General features: G+C 36.0%; 2 protein-coding genes across 5 annotated transcripts; one reads left to right on the plus strand and one right to left on the minus strand.

Moving 5' to 3' along the window:
- Positions 1 to 2,038: 2,038 nt before the first annotated feature.
- On the minus strand, positions 2,039 to 8,684 carry LOC111020890 (kinase superfamily with octicosapeptide/Phox/Bem1p domain-containing protein). Of its 4 annotated transcripts, none has more exons than XM_022297690.2 (10): positions 5,372 to 8,684; positions 5,182 to 5,283; positions 4,889 to 5,041; positions 4,489 to 4,652; positions 4,212 to 4,359; positions 3,801 to 3,923; positions 3,617 to 3,704; positions 2,718 to 2,886; positions 2,433 to 2,494; positions 2,039 to 2,330 (listed from the first exon to the last, which is right to left on the minus strand). In XM_022297690.2, the coding sequence occupies exons 1-8, from the start codon at positions 7,730 to 7,732 to the stop codon at positions 2,720 to 2,722; spliced, it is 3,306 nt and encodes a 1,101-aa protein (XP_022153382.1). In that variant the 5' UTR covers positions 7,733 to 8,684; the 3' UTR covers positions 2,039 to 2,330; positions 2,433 to 2,494; positions 2,718 to 2,719. The 4 variants fall into 4 exon arrangements, with proteins under 4 accessions (XP_022153382.1, XP_022153381.1, XP_022153380.1 ...); XM_022297689.2 differs by having other exon boundaries at positions 2,039 to 2,346; XM_022297688.2 differs by having other exon boundaries at positions 2,433 to 2,886.
- A 3,830-nt stretch (positions 8,685 to 12,514) lies between these two features.
- LOC111020888 (26S proteasome regulatory subunit 4 homolog B) lies at positions 12,515 to 15,266 on the plus strand. Its single transcript, XM_022297686.2, has 6 exons — positions 12,515 to 13,105; positions 13,464 to 13,709; positions 13,985 to 14,154; positions 14,253 to 14,469; positions 14,577 to 14,717; positions 14,943 to 15,266. The coding sequence occupies exons 1-6, from the start codon at positions 12,620 to 12,622 to the stop codon at positions 15,024 to 15,026; spliced, it is 1,344 nt and encodes a 447-aa protein (XP_022153378.1). The 5' UTR covers positions 12,515 to 12,619; the 3' UTR covers positions 15,027 to 15,266.
- Positions 15,267 to 16,314: the final 1,048 nt, after the last annotated feature.

Consider the following 16,314-nt stretch of genomic DNA (forward strand, 5'->3'; position numbering starts at 1 on the left):
TGCTTTTTATTACTTAATTAATTACAACAGGAAATTAAAGTAGATTATCCTCAACTAATTAAATCCCAAAAAGCAAACTGAATACAATTAATTATTATTGGGATCCTCAAGATCAAGAAATTTGCAACTCTCTTGTGTTTGTCATTTCTCTTAATCCATTCCCCAAAGTGCGAGCTGGTAAGGAGAGAGTGGTCCTTAAAAGACAAGCATATGTCCCATAAACTAAATCAAATGTTTAATATTTAGTATTTAATTTCCTATTAAAAAAGTTGACCCACCTTTCTTATACTTGGGCTTTGAGGTTCATTTGATGATTGATAAATTAGAAATATTTACTAACTTCACTTTTGATTGTTTGTGTACCAAATCAACTGTTTATTTTATGCCTTCCGATGTGAATTATGAAACTTTTTCATGTGTATGTGTTGATCTTATGATAGTTTGGTTAATTAGTGTGGAATATTGTGACTTATAATGTTCCTCCTATGTTAACGCATTTGGAATTTATTGAATGATAAGAATTTAACGAAGGGAGTATGGATTGTTTGACAACGAATCGAGTCTTCAAACTTTTAGAAGTTTCAATTATTACACGTATATGAACTACTAAAATGTGAAATGGACAATTACGAGATAAAATATGGTTGAAATAAAAATCGGATAAAAAATATTTCATTTGTTTTCAACCCAGTTGACCTTATTTTATTCAGTTTATCGCATGTTAACGTTTAAATAATAGTTTTAATGACATGGACTTATTAGAATTGAAATGTAATTGAAACTTTTTTTTTTAATTTAGGTACTGAAAAGACACCTCGTCAATATTTAATAACCATATTTCTAATTTATCCTATATGTATAAAGAAAATGGTGACACCATTGTCACCTCTCTACGTGAATCTAAATCATAGATTTTTCGTTTCAACCATTGTTACCTCTCTACGTCTAAATCGTAGACTTTTCAAAACCTCACACAAGTTCACAACTTGAAATAAGATGTAAACCTATTACCTTCTCGAAACAAAAATTAAAAAATTTGTTGAACATTCTAAAATAAATTACACAAAATTCAACCAACAAAATATCAAAAAACAAAACACGTATCCAAACTGAACCGTACAAATAACAGAACCTAACCAACAAAACCAAACAGTAAAAAACCACTCAAAGATCAAACTCAACATAAAAAATATCCAAACCCGAGTAAATATCATCCAACATCGTAAGAAGAATCAATATCCTACAAAGATAGTCTCGTCCAACTATAAAAATGTAGCTCAAACTTCTCGTAAAAAAAAAAAAGAAGAAAAAAACATCCAACCAATGGAATTTATTAATTCCACCTGTTATCTAAAGTCAAAATTCAGTTTCATATTAAAATTGATAATCAAGATAAGAAAAATGACCTTTTTCCTTTCTAACATAAAGTACATCAAAACCACTATCCTAGAACTTACAGTTGCCCTAATGTCAATGCAATTTATCCCTTTGACAAATTGCTCAATACAGACAACTTGATGAGCTCACATGTCTCTTGCTCCTTCCCTAAACTCACCACTCATTCTCAAGCCTCTTTTTTTTTTTTTTTAAATTTCCTTACACCACTTTCGACCAAACCCATAACTTCACCTTCATAACCCTCATATATTTCTCTATCTTTCCTTTTCATGTGTTACCCTTTTTGACAACAAGTTCTTCCCGAACCCTTCATAAATGAAAATATTATCAAACGAGTTCTAATTTCTCATGTGCAATGAACCGTCCTAATTGTTAGAAGTCACTGATGATGCTTGACAATTATTGACAGGTATCCTTACATATGTATAAAAAGACATTTGTAATGAAACAGCCTTTTGACTTCAATGGCAATGCCTTTGTTTGTTAATCATTGGCAAATTTAAATGCATATCATTGTCCTTTATTACTATAAGAAAGAGAGATAACAGAAGTCAACCAGGCATTTGAAAATTGCAATCTCTTTTGAAACAAAACAAGTCTAATGGGGCCAACCAAAACTCACCCAAACCAACATCTCTACTTCCCAAAACTTATATGTATAAAAAATTTAATTCAGTTTCATCTCAAATATGGAAGTACATTGTAGGCTTGTAACAGTACCTTCCCCTTTCCCTTTCCCAAAGATGTGTGCCTTTTCAGTTGCATCATCCCCCCTTCTCTCTCTCTCCCAACTCTCTTTTATTTACATATATACTCCCAATACAGAAGTGAAAACAAAAAACAGGTCTTCCAGCAGATATTATAGCAGAATCAATATATTTTAGTATTGTGTCATACCATACGCATCCAACGGCAGAATCCCAAGTGAAATCCTGAGCCAAAGAATCACTGAAGAATTGTCAGTTGAAACAAGCATGAGAATATTAGGTTGTCTCAGATATTCACGGTATTTTAAAGTATGAGAAGAGGCTTACAATCCCATTGCCTATCACGGGTCTCCTTTGTAGCTGTACTTGTAGTCTCCCAGCAATGCAGTCTAGAGCACATAAAACCTTACTCTATAAGTAATAGGCCCAAGAAAAGGATTCTACAAGGGCATAACATCACATCTAATAGCCTTCTTACACATTGAGAACCAGCAAGTGGCCTTAAAATTGCAAAAATTATGCTTCATTTTTTTAAAAATTTTCATCTCTTTCCAACTCTTGGCTTAGCTTATGAATGGAAGAGTGAACGGATACATAGTATTCAAGATTTACAACTATTTCACATTCATTGCCGCTGCCATATTCCTTAGCTTCTGAGAAATTTCTGAAAATGATGGTCTCATAGCTGGTTCAGAGTCCCAACAGCTTGACATTAAAGCCTTCCATTCAGGGTCGCACCATGTCGGGATTTCTGGACGTAAAGAATTATTTACAATCCCTCCTGCAAACAAAGAAAAAGGATGACACTGGGAAAACAGAACTTTTATTGGCCTACTTTGAATATTGCCCTTTCAATTGTTTGGTACCTAGAAGGAAAGCCTTCAGTGATTGGTTGACTATGGACCTATTTGCCAGTCTTAAGTCTTGATAGTTACTTATTTAGGTTCTCTCTAATTCAAAACCCCTTTTGAATTGTAGGACATATACCTTACATAGGTAGTTACTATGATTTGAACTTTTCAATCACAAGCTATCTTTGTTTACTCTGCTTTTGTACGTGTTTTTGTACTTGAAAGCTTATTTTTTTCCCTGGCAGGAACTAAATGTGGAAGACTAAAATCGAAAATCAAATTACAAATAGCTCAAGAGACAAGATAAAATTGAGGTTTTGAAATTCCAATGCTCATTCTTGGGTCTTTTGTTGGTGGCTTTTGGTTTTTCTCAATTTTCATTCTTATTCAGTCTCATTTTATTGTACCTCGTTGAGCGTGTCCTTTTCTTGTATTTCCTTTTTATTTTTCTATCTTGTTTTTCCTTTTTATTTTTCTATCGCACTTTGGGGACTTGTATCCTGAACAATTTTACATTTATCAACGAAAATTACTTATTGTTTAACTGAAAAGAAAAAAAAAATTACAACTCCACAGGGCCAAAACCATACTTGATCCTACTAGATTACATTCCAAATAAGATAAGAGAGCATAAATTTACACTCATAGTTCAGTACTCACCGATTATGGAAGCACAATGCATATCCGCATACGGTTCATCACCAGTAAGCAGTTCCCACATAACAATCCCGAATGAGTAAACATCAATCTGTATTCCAATAAATTATGTCTAAAATGCTAAATACTGTAGAGATAAGGTAGTTAAAACAAAATGCTAAGGTTGACACTAGGATGATGAGCTTACCTTCTCTGTCACCATGTTACTTTTCCCACTAAGAAGCTCCGGTGCCATCCATGGCAGAGTTCCACGAACGCCTCCTGATACTAATGTGTGTTGTCTTACCTTTGACAATCCCAAATCCCCGATCTAAAACATCATGCACACAGCACGTGAGCATCGAATTATACAACCACAACCAAAATTCCCCTCCCCCCCTCCATTTTTTTCTTTTAAGCAGTGGTGGAAGGAAATTTGTTAAAAGAAAAACTTCTTCAATCATTAGCCTCATAAAAAATGGATATCCGATCAGCTATACATCCAAAAAGTTGAAAGTACAGAATAGAATAAAAACAATGCATTTATGGAAGCCCACAGGTCCCAACAGTTATTACGGAAAAGGCATTAATATTCACAGACAAATTTAGCTCATCATACCTTGCAAACAGGCCTCTGTGGATCTCTCATATTCACTAAAAGATTTTCACATTTCAAATCAAAATGTACAATATTCTTCCCATGCAAATATTCCATCCCGAATGCAGCATCCATAGCTATAATGAGTCTTTTCCGACGATCAATGGTCCTATGAAAAGGTAGTAGAGAATTATGTCATATCACAATCCCAGTAGGGCCCACTATCAGAACCCTTTAACATGGAATACATTCGATGATTTAAGAAAGTGAAAATAAGAACCACTCCGCCACAATTTACCTGTCCTTCTTGTGCAAAAACTGTTTCAATGATCCATTTACCATGAACTCAGTCACTGTTGCTAAGGACCCATCAGGACCATCACGGACAATTCCATAGAAGGAAACAACATTTGGATGGTGTAAAGAACTTAATATCAAAGCTTCCTTCCAAAAATCCGCAATCTGTCACAGGAAAGAAGTCAAAATCAATATCCATGTGTATTCCACCAACACACTGAACAGATTCGATCAGAAGTTCATATGGAAAGAAATGTCACAAAGCTGGTCAATATTTGGTTTTCATGGACTAAACATTAAACCACAAATAACAAATTTCCAGCATGACACGGATCAAGTATTTCATTCAATTGAACTATTAATGCTTAGTAAAAGGAAGAGCAATAAGTTCAAGATTATACCAAACGTTCCCTTTCCGATGGCCGCCCAGCAAAACAGCTAGCTTTGATCCTCTTGATGGCAACATCAGAACCTCTCCATTTCCCATGATAAACAGCACCATAAGTCCCAGACCCTAATTCACGAATCTCCTCCAGATCGTCATTTTTAATTGTCTGAACAGGAATCAAGAATCAAATCATATGAGTGAAGAGCCTAGCAAAGTCATAATAAACAGGAGGCACGGCCAAAGAGCCCTCCAGGAAATTGAACATCAATATATGGTAAAAGAAGATAAATATAATAATAAGTTTACTTGTAATCCCCTTGAAATGGCTTCTGCTTCAGCCTTTGTTGGCTCAATTCTGGAGCTTTGATGGTCATTATCAGTATCCAACTCGGGTTCCCCATGGGCATTCTATATGACAGAGAGCAAAAATAGAAATAAGTACAATGAAAAATATTGTCAAAGGACTGAGAAAATTGCTCAATTGTCTAGTCCTAACCAAGGAGTCGGGCTCATTTTCGGTTTCCTTTTTTTCCATTGAATCAGGCCTTGCTAGGGCGGTTTCTTCAATTATTGCATCTTCAGATACTTCTAATGCTGCTCTCTTCACAGATGCAATCAACTCGGGTAAGAATCTCAGGCGATTAACAGAAAGTTGAGGATCTTCAGCTGGTTTCAAGCCATCACCATTCTCAACTGGAGTGTTCATGCCATTTGAATTTAACGACTCAGGGAGTGCAACCTTGGAATATGTATCATCAGTGTTATTCTGCTCTGGATGAGAAACACCGTGTGCATCGATGTTGACTCTCCCAACATCGGTTATCACGTGTCCGTTTCCTTCTCCATGCAAAATTTTTCCTTCCATCGTCATAGCTTCATTGACCCCACTAACAGCCCTTGGTAGTGGATTTTGGCTAGAAGGAAAAGGTGCAACCAATTTATCATGCATAAACACTGAAGCTGAATTAGACCTCTGGAGAACCTCAGGAGAGGTGACAAGGTTTATCTTATCCAGCTGTGGTTGAATTCGTTCAATGCTCGAGAAGCGCTGATTGTCATGGCCAACAGCGGTTGAGTTAGTATTCAAAGCATGTGCAGGTACATGCTCTGAACCAGTGGCTCCCTCAATACCCAGCAATTTTTGTGAGGACTCATGCCAAGGATTTTGGTGGTCCATACCGATATGGACCCGTGGACTACCCTCCTGCATACCCCTGATATATCCTGGATTAACAGGAGTATTCCCTTGCTGAAGGGACATGGATGCTTCGTAAGGGGTAGCAACATGTACTGGGTTCTGAACATTTCTCCACAAGGAATTTCCAGGCATATGCCTGTGTGCCATTGGAGGATATTGAGGATCGCCTCCATATGCATATGGCATATTCATATAGCCAACACCGCGTTCTTCAGGAGGAGGGATACCCATATGTGACCCACTAGGCACCACTTGGTCACGGAACACCTCATCGTGAAAATTCATCGATGAATGGTAGCCATCAGCTAAATTACTTTGTGCAGGAGGAAAATTTGAGCCGGAGCCATCCACAATATAGTGATCATTCAATCTTCCAGCCCCAGAGACATGTGCTCTCGTGTCATCCCCCCGCACGTTCAACTGATGTTGCATAATCCATCCGCGCTCATGGGGAGGTGTCTCATTATAAGCAGATCGATGATCATTCATATTCTGCTCATTTGGGAAAATACCATGATGGAACTTCGCATCTGCCTTTTGAATGAAGGCCTCCCTATTCTGAGGGTATTCAGTGGGAAGTCCATTCAACATATTCCCTTGCTCCATTGGTGTTTGATACCGATGGAAATTTCCCCGGCAGTGTTCACAAGAACTATTCCCCTCAAGGACACCGTGTCCATGTAAAATGTTACCCGGGAAACCCGACTTTTCACTAATTGCTCCATTTGGCAGCCAGACAACATTCTCATTATACTGTGGTTGATGTTCATACATATGCTGGTGACTCATTTGCTGCCTTGCATACTCTTCAGGCATTCTTTCCAAATATTTATCTGGCACATCTGGGAATGGCATACGGTACCGAGAAGGAGACGACGGATATTCTCCCACCGGTCGTGGATCAAAGTGACCGTGATGCCTGGGGGAAAGATAAGCAGGACTCCAGGGAGCTTCCATTTCATTATACCTTTGAGCTACAGATTGTTGCTGCTGCCCAGATCCAGCATGAGGGACTGTGAGCTGATGCAGGTGATATTGTGACAAGGGCTCACAACTCCTCTGGGTGTGAAGACTACCTTCAATATTCATTGGATTCAAAAAATGTTCCATCCCGTGCATATCATCCATGCCACTAATTACTGGGGAATCAGGCTGCTGCTGTCTAGCAAAATCATTCATTTCATTTGAATTATTAAGAGCATCTACATATCTCCTCTCAGTATCCCTCTCATCCCCATCAACAAAAGGCAAAGAACCATCTTGATCAGGGTGCGAAAACAAGAATATCCTAAGTCGAGTGAACCCGTCACCTGAACCCACCTTATCATACTCTTCCATCATGTTAATCACATCATCATCATTGACAACAGACACAAGAGCATCAAGATCCTCATCTGGCTGCTGGTACTTCAATACTGCAGCCCCTTCATAGAGTTCCCTCATCTTAAGCATCAACTCCTCATATGTAATATCCCTCGGAACACTCACAATCCTTGTCTCACCCCCAACATACCGAAGCTTGCCATCTTGTGGGCGAGGCATTATGCTTCCCAAGAAACTGCATAGGAATTTAACGCGCGGGTTTTCGTCATTAGAACCGGGATTGGAGACAGGAGAGGAATTAGGGGCTGAGCTCGGGGTCGTGGAAGGGCTATCCATTTTGAATGTCACCAATCGATGGAGTTCTTAGTCTTGCCCAAACATGGAATTCAATCACGCAAACCTAATACAAAACCAAAAATTTTCTAATCAACCCAGATAGCAACTCCAAGTTTCTTGGCTTTCAAAGAACCAGATTCTTCGGTTCTCCCATACCCATTAGATACATCATCAGGAATCAAAAAAACTATCCCGACAAAATCATTCTAAAGGCTAAAAAAAAAAAGTAGTAACGAGTCACCCAAAAATGGCCTGAATCATAAAAACACAACCCCAGAAAAAAAAATGGAGAAATTCTAAGGAAGACACAGATCAAAATATCATTCAAATCCTCCAATTCAGAAACAGGCGGGAATTGGGATTTGGGAATTGGGAATTGGGAATCGAGTACCTGAAGAACGAATCAAAAGACAAAAAAAGAAAATACCCAGATGGGGATTTTGAGGCTAAAGAGTATTTGTGTACAAGTAAGATGCGTGAGCGCAATCCCCCTCGTGTGTGCGGGAAATTAGATGATGGGTTGAAGGTGAGGAGTCCGAGGGAGAGAGTGAGGAACCAGACAAGAGTCTAAGAAGATGATTGGAGGATGTGGCGATTGAAAAAGAGGACCGCCACAGGAGGAGCCGTGGTGGGCTGCCTTGTTTTCTTCTTCTTCTTTCTTCTTCTTCTCTCTCTCCTGCTTTGGTTTGGTTTCAGAGGAGAATGGTTCGAAGCGAAGATGCGATGCCTGGTCGCCATGTAGAGCCCCACGTGGCGCCACCTGGTTTCTGCGTTCGTCTCAGCATCTTATTTATCTCCTCCAAGGATATGCCATTTCCATAGCCATAACCATACCCATTCCCATTTCTCTTTTCCTTCGCCGCACCACTACGCCGCTTTCTCAAATCTCAATTCAATTCTGTTCCTAATTCCCCCCAATTTGTGGAGTAATTCAACATTTGTCCCTTCTCTTTGAACTTCTCCCCCCACCCTCTTCTTTACTATTCCTTTGCCTAAATATCCACTCTCCCCTCCCCCTCCTTTTACTTTTGTGTTTTATCTTATTGTTTCTATTCCCTCACTCATCTTTTATTTTAAGATTCGTCCAACTTGGTTTTTATATTTAAAAGATTCGTCCTAGTCTCGTTGAATCGTACAGAATGTCTTATGTTTTTTAAATTCAACAATTTTCTCACAGGGTACTTTCGTGGTTCTTATGATTTTAATAGATTTATTGTAGTCTCTTTGAATTTTATAAAATGTCTCATGTTATTGAGAATCGACAATTTTCTTATATGGTACTTTTATGGGTTCTTATGATTTCGAAAGATTCGTTGTAGTCTCTTTGAATCTTATAGAATGTCTCGTGTGATTGGATTTCGATAATTTTCTTATATGATATTTTTGTGGTTCTTATGATTTAAAAATATTTGTTGTAGTTTCTTTGAATCTTATTAGATGTCGACAATTTTCTCATATGGTACTTTTGTTTTAATTACTATACGGGGGAATGACAAGGATGATATATGATGGTTAATTTTGTGGGTATATCTATAGATATATTCATAAAGGGGAGGATTCGACGTTGATGTTAGTTAAATATTAATCGATGTTGATTTTTGTAATTTTTTCAAGAATATATGTCTGTACCAAATTTATTTACTGATATGTGCATAAATTTAAGGTTATGATATTTTTCGTTTATATTTTAATACTTTGTTAATTGCTATTGTTGTTTGAATTGAAAAATGTGAGTATGTAACCTTTCTTTTAATTGGGCAGGGGATCCAATTATTGATTACGAATTATAATAGAGGCTTATCTACTTGAACTATGTCTAAATTAGTGTTGGAGCATATCTTAAATAAATAAATAAAAGAAAAAAAAAATCTTCTTCCTTATATCATGGTAGACCTTTGATATAACTTTTAGAAACTTTCCAAATCACAAAAACTAAAACTTTTGGAAGTATAAGAATTAAATTCAAACGAAGGTTTTTTTTTTTTTTTTTAAAGTTAAACCAAGCTTAGGGACTAGAAATAATAATATAATCTTATTTTAATAACTATTTCCAAACTTCTAGATATCGCACTAGGTTAAATACTATTTTTATGATTTTGGATTTTTTTTAATTTAAGCTTATATTTTAGTTAAATGTCACAAATGGTCCTATTAGTTTCACACAAATCATGCAAACATGGGAAAAGAGGTTATTTTTTAAGACTCATTTCAATATATTTCTATTTATTGATCTTATGTTTGTAAGAATCTAAGTGGATGCCACTTGGTCGTGGTCCCATGCAATGGCCTAGTTGAGCTAAGCATTTATATCGGGTGAATAAAGCACTGAGGAGAATATAAAAATTTTAGAACAACGAAATCAACCATTTTTTCGTTTATCTTTTCAATTTTTTCCAAAACATAAATTTATAAAATGTATAATAAATATTAAAAATAATAATAACATAATAAAATGGATATTTAATTTTAAAATTTTCATATAAAATTTCTACTTTTGAATTTAAATTTTAATGGTTATCTTTATTTTTTAAGAAGAAATGAATTGACAAATGAAACCATGTTTTTCTTTATTAAAAAAGGTTGAAATACATAAAGAATCAACAACATTACAAAATGAGCTTTCTATTTCTTGTTTTTTAATAAATGAAAAATATAATTGCTTTTGGTAACTATTTTTTATTAAAAAAAACATAAACATGTTTGGTAACCCTTTCTTATTTCTCGTTTTATAATTTTTTAAATTAAAAAATAAAAAATTTTAATTAAAAATTCAAACTTTTATGTTATATTTATTTTATAATATTTATCATGCTTTTTATAAGTCAAGAATGATAAAATAATACTTTAAATGATTTATATATTGAAGACAAATTGGTAACAGGAACAAAAAAACAAGAAACTCAATTTTGTTGTTTCCAAAATTATACGTTTCTTAAAAATGAGAAATGAAAAATGAGAAACATTAACAACAATCAAACATTTACGTTTCTAAAAAAAATTAGAAACAATGAAAAAATGAGAACATTACCAAACATGGATTCTTTTAGGAGTGTGTTTGATGTTATTTTGAAAAGGCAAAAAATACTTTTAATCTTTAAAATGATTTGTTTGGTTGTGCTGGCAAAATTTTCATACAATTGACGATGTGGACCAAAAACGTGAGGTTTCAAAATCACAAGAAATAGAATGCAGAGTTTCCCGAATTCAAGTTGATTATGTTTCGGCTCTTCCCTAGTAAACTTTGGACCAATTCTCGAAAGAAAAATGATGGAAATATGGTTCACCATGGGAATTACCATTTTACCGATTCCCCCATTTTTTTAACACCATTTTTAGGTCATGGCCAATTAGTTTGTTACTTAGTAGATGAGCGAAGTGAGTAGACTTTAGACGCTTCCCCCAACCTCTAAGGGAGCTATAAGAAAACCAAAATAATAATAATAATAGTAATAAATAATAAACTTTTTCTACATGTCTACCTTATACTTGTTTAATGGTTCACTTTTCTTATATATTTCCTTTCCACCTTACACTCGCAAGACGTATCACTTCTTCTTATATGTGTTTGCTCTATACCTATAGGATAGTTTACTTTTCAAAAAGTATAAAAGAACTATACGAGGAATTCATTTCATAAACTACTCTCGAAGTCCACTCCTGTTTTATTATATCATCTTATTGGACACCCAATCACGAAACCCCTTTGAAGATTTGCAAAAGGTACTAGGATAAGAAGCTTTAGTTTGGGAACTCAATGTATTTTGTGTAGGCTTAGGAAGTCGTAAGTTTAAAAAAAATTGTGTTGCACGAGTGGGAATAGGGAGAGCAATTTTATGCAGACATGAGCTCTACATCTTAAGCTAAATTCACCAAAATCTAAACCCTCACCATTTGAATATGAGATTTTCCTCAATTAAATAGTTACACATTATAGTATCTTTATAGAAATTTCATTTTATTTATCTATCGGTAGAAAGCCATATCTCCCACCTCGATCATGGTGCAACGAGTGGCTTTACTAGTTATATTAATTGCTAATGCGAGTCTGAAATTTGGTTAAAAAAATAGTTTACGTCACATAATAATTAGTTAAATTAACAAAAATCTAGAAGGAAAATTAGACTCCTTAGAGATATAAAAAAATTTATAATTCCTCAAGGATATAATTGGAGAAATGTTAAAACATAGATAAATTAAAAAACTTTTAAAATCATTGAAACTAATTGAAAACTTAAACATATATTTAGCCTACATTATATGCCAAATCAATCCAATTTTGTTGAATAGACATACCATATCATTAGTTAATTTACAATGACATACTATATCAAATCAAAATTTAAAAATTCAAGGCCATTAATATAAACATTTAAAAATTTAGAAGCTAGCTAACATAAGCCTAATACAAGTTAGGGTATTTGCTTAGTTCGAAAATTCAATCTTCATCTCCACATTATTATACTAAACAAAATTTAGAAACTAAATAGATAAAATCATAAGACTAAATTTGTAATAAAACGAACCTCACTTTAAAAACTAACCTTAACCTTCGATTCAACAAATATCTTAATCGTTGAGTTATGTTCACGTAGTTAGTTTTTAAAATTTGAAATGCTTGTATTAATGGTTAATCTAAACATAACTTAACTGGTTAAGACATCTATAAAACAAAAAAAAGTGGTTCGAATCGCTACTAATAATTAAAAAAAATAATAATAAAAGAGAGAAAAAAAAGCTTTATAAGTAGAAAATTTGTGCCATTTTTTTTTTGTTAAATGAAGGATTCTTGGGCAACAATCCAGCGATTGTGAGCAGCATTGGCATAAACTTTCCCCTTTTTCACATCTCTTCTCAGTTTCTTCTCACACTCAGCACTGTGGAGCAAAAATGGGTCAGGGCACACCCGGCGGACTCAACCGGCAGGGGGGTCTTCCCGGCGACCGGAAGCAAGACGATCCCAACAAGAAGGACAAGAAATTCGAGCCGGCCGCCCCTCCCTCCCGCGTCGGCCGCAAGCAGCGGAAGCAGAAGGGCCCCGATGCCGCCGCCCGCCTCCCGACGGTCACCCCCCACACCAAGTGCAAGCTCCGCCTTCTCAAGCTCGAGCGAGTCAAGGACTATTTGCTCATGGAGGAGGAGTTCGTTGCCAATCAGGAGCGCTTGAAGCCCCAGGAGGAAAAGAATGAAGAAGATAGATCTAAGGTCGATGACCTGCGTGGCTCGCCGATGAGCGTTGGCAATCTGGAGGAGCTGATTGATGAGAATCATGCGATTGTTTCCTCGTCCGTCGGTCCGGAGTACTATGTGGGGATCTTGTCGTTTGTTGATAAAGACCAGCTCGAGCCTGGATGTGCCATTCTTATGCACAACAAGGTGAGGTTTTGTTAGGGTTCTTAATCTGGCTATGTTTCGTCGCCCTAATCGGAAAATGCTGAAGAATTGTAATTTGTCTACTTATTTTTAGTTGCTCTTCGATTCTAGGTTAACAAGTTGTTGCATTCTTCTCATTCGTGTGTTTTTAACATCAATTTCCCATGGGGGAGAATTCCAAATTAGGGTGAATTCGCTTCGAGAAAAATTGAACAAAAAATGATCCCTAGACTAGGTTTCATGATGACACCGAGCTGGGGAAAATTTGGACTTTGTCTACGGTGAAGTGAAATATTGCGTCTTGTTGTGAATTTCCTTCTGCTTTCTGAAATGTGGATGGTTTTTTTTGCGCTTTTCTCAGGTCCTTTCTGTCGTTGGGCTTCTTCAAGATGAGGTCGACCCCATGGTATCTGTTATGAAGGTTGAGAAGGCTCCATTGGAATCCTATGCTGATATTGGTGGTTTAGATGCTCAGATCCAGGAGATTAAAGAAGCAGTAGAGCTTCCTCTTACTCATCCTGAATTATATGAAGACATTGGAATTAAACCCCCCAAAGGAGTCATACTTTACGGGGAGCCAGGGACCGGGAAAACATTGCTTGCTAAGGTAACTATTAATTTAATCACACAGAATTCTTGTATTTACTCTGGATAAGAGGATGGGTATTGATTTAGCAACTCTGTAATATTTATTCTACTCTCACGCCAAGTGAAATGGCTGTTTGAAGTTTTGTATTTGCTCCCCAAGTTAGATTCGTTCCCTGATTCTTGGCTAGATGCCAATTGATGGGTGAGTTCTTTACTCTTTGAATTTGCAGCGAAGTGTTTGCTGCAATCAGTTGTGCTTGACTTTAACTGTGTTATTAACTTGATTGTCTTCAGGCAGTGGCAAACTCCACTTCAGCTACATTCTTGCGTGTGGTTGGAAGTGAACTGATCCAGAAATACTTAGGAGATGGGCCTAAATTAGTCAGGGAGCTCTTTAGGGTTGCAGATGATCTTTCCCCATCAATTGTATTCATCGACGAAATTGATGCTGTTGGTACAAAGAGGTTATTATTCTAATGGAAATTATCGTGGCATTTGATGTTCTCTATCTTGTATTCAAGCAGCAGTCGTAATTACATTGCATGTCTCACTCATTGGCCAGGTATGATGCACATTCTGGCGGCGAGCGCGAGATCCAAAGGACTATGCTTGAATTACTGAACCAACTGGATGGGTTTGACTCAAGAGGAGATGTCAAAGTGATTCTTGCTACAAATAGAATTGAAAGCCTTGATCCTGCCCTTTTACGACCTGGACGAATAGACAGGAAGATTGAATTTCCCCTTCCAGATATAAAAACAAGACGTCGCATTTTTCAGGTGCTTCAAATACCCACTTGCATGAATAAACCCAACACCCCCTCCGCCCAACTGGCTGTTTTTTACCATATAGTTCTATTAATAATGCCACTGTGCGTATAATGTAGATTCATACATCAAGGATGACGCTAGCTGACGATGTGAACTTAGAAGAGTTTGTAATGACCAAAGATGAGTTTTCTGGGGCTGATATCAAAGCAATTTGCACAGAAGCTGGCTTGCTTGCTCTAAGAGAACGTAGAATGAAGGTAATACTATCGTACATAACAACTAATATACTTGAACGTTAAATTTATAATTTATTTTCTAGCTATAAACATAGTGCATTTAGCCAGCCATAAAGTTGATATATGTGTAATCTGAAGATTGGTAGTTACACAATGAGGGTTGTCCTGTGGTATGCATACTTATTAAAATGCTGGTTGGTATGCTTTCGGCTGATCGACATGTCTCCGACTCTCTTTGTACTTCAGGTGACTCATGCAGACTTTAAGAAAGCAAAGGAGAAGGTTATGTTCAAAAAGAAAGAGGGTGTTCCAGAGGGACTTTACATGTAACAGAGTCGGGCGCTGATGCAAAAGTTGTATGGGCTTGTTTTATTCATTTTTTCCTATTTAATGTGGAACACTGGCGATTTAGAGCTCAGTTACCTGTTTGAGACATCTCTTTTAGATTATAATTGCCTTTATACACAACATTTGTTGGAGATGAATCAGGTGACTTTTTTCTCAGTTAAAGAATGGATTTGAACTTATAACTAGAGATTTGTAATGCATCTTTGAGGGGTGTACAATCAACAGCGAGAACTGAAGTCCCATAATCTTGCAACATTATTCTGTTCTTTGTAAGTTTCAATTGGAGATTGGTTGTAGGTAATGAAATATTTCATTTAATATATTTTTATTTTAGAGGAAACGAATTTCTTTGATGAATGGAACTACCATATTAGGGAGGGGAAAGCTTTAATCCAGTCCCAAAGCAAGTTACAGATAACTCTTTTAGTTGGAATATAAGGGGAGGGAAGGGTGTTATTATTTTTTGTTATGACCTGAAATCGGAGCTTTGTCCCCCGCGGCCGCCACCCCCAAGACCTGGACCAAGAGTTTTAATATTAAGTGGACCAAGAGTTTTAATATTAAGCTCACTAATGTAAATGAGGCTGCTCCTTGGAGATAGTACTTCTTGACATTTGTTCTCATATCAATAAAAGTCTTTTTATATGATACAAAATCTCGGGTTTGAGTTGTATCTTTATAGGAAGTTTAGATGTTTGACATGCTTGAACAGTGATGTTTGTATTGCAAGGATTTTAGAATTTGCGCTTGTTTCATGTGATTTGTGCAATAAAATACACATGTTATTTTAACCATACCCTAATTATGCTATACTTTACTCAAGCTTAATAGTTTAAATCTCATTTCAAATTTTGTAAAAAAAAAAAACCCCCATTTTAAATTCATATATTTTCAATTTTATTTTATCAATCATTAGACTTATAAACATTTTACTTAAATTTCTAAATTTTCCAAATGCCTTTTTCTTTGCCAAACAATATATATTTTTTCTAATTTGAATCCTTATTGTTATATAGTCATCAATTCCTTAATAAATGGATGACATGACCTTAAACGTGTATTAATATGTTGGGGCATGCATTGAAGCTACATAAATTGATTGTGATAGATATTGAATGTTAACATGGATATAAAATTCAAAAAAGATAATAGTAATCTTCTTTTGTTTATATTTGTAGATATCTAAACCCAGATTACTCCACTAACAAGATAAAGTTCTTGCAGATCCAAAGAGTGTTGGCCACTTAGTTCTATGACTTCCTTTGTAAGT

Source organism: Momordica charantia (genome assembly GCF_013281855.1).
Source record: "Momordica charantia cultivar OHB3-1 chromosome 8 unlocalized genomic scaffold, Mcharantia_2.0 BLBB01000008.1, whole genome shotgun sequence".
In the NCBI taxonomy this organism is placed as follows: Eukaryota; Viridiplantae; Streptophyta; class Magnoliopsida; order Cucurbitales; family Cucurbitaceae; genus Momordica; species Momordica charantia.

What these genes read in the sequence shown, in the direction of transcription:
- LOC111020888 (XM_022297686.2), top strand. Translation starts at nt 12,620, where the DNA reads ATGGGTCAGGGCACACCCGGCGGACTCAACCGGCAGGGGGGTCTTCCC. An exon ending in GGAAAACATTGCTTGCTAAG is followed by an intron (nt 13,710 to 13,984) that starts GTAACTATTAAT and finishes GATTGTCTTCAG; the next exon opens with GCAGTGGCAAACTCCACTTC. An exon ending in CAAGACGTCGCATTTTTCAG is followed by an intron (nt 14,470 to 14,576) that starts GTGCTTCAAATA and finishes CGTATAATGTAG; the next exon opens with ATTCATACATCAAGGATGAC.
- LOC111020890 (XM_022297690.2), bottom strand. Translation starts at nt 7,732, where the DNA reads ATGGATAGCCCTTCCACGACCCCGAGCTCAGCCCCTAATTCCTCTCCT. An exon ending in CCATTTCAAGGGGATTACAA is followed by an intron (nt 5,042 to 5,181) that starts GTAAACTTATTA and finishes ATTCCTGTTCAG; the next exon opens with ACAATTAAAAATGACGATCT. An exon ending in CACAGAGGCCTGTTTGCAAG is followed by an intron (nt 3,924 to 4,211) that starts GTATGATGAGCT and finishes ATGATGTTTTAG; the next exon opens with ATCGGGGATTTGGGATTGTC.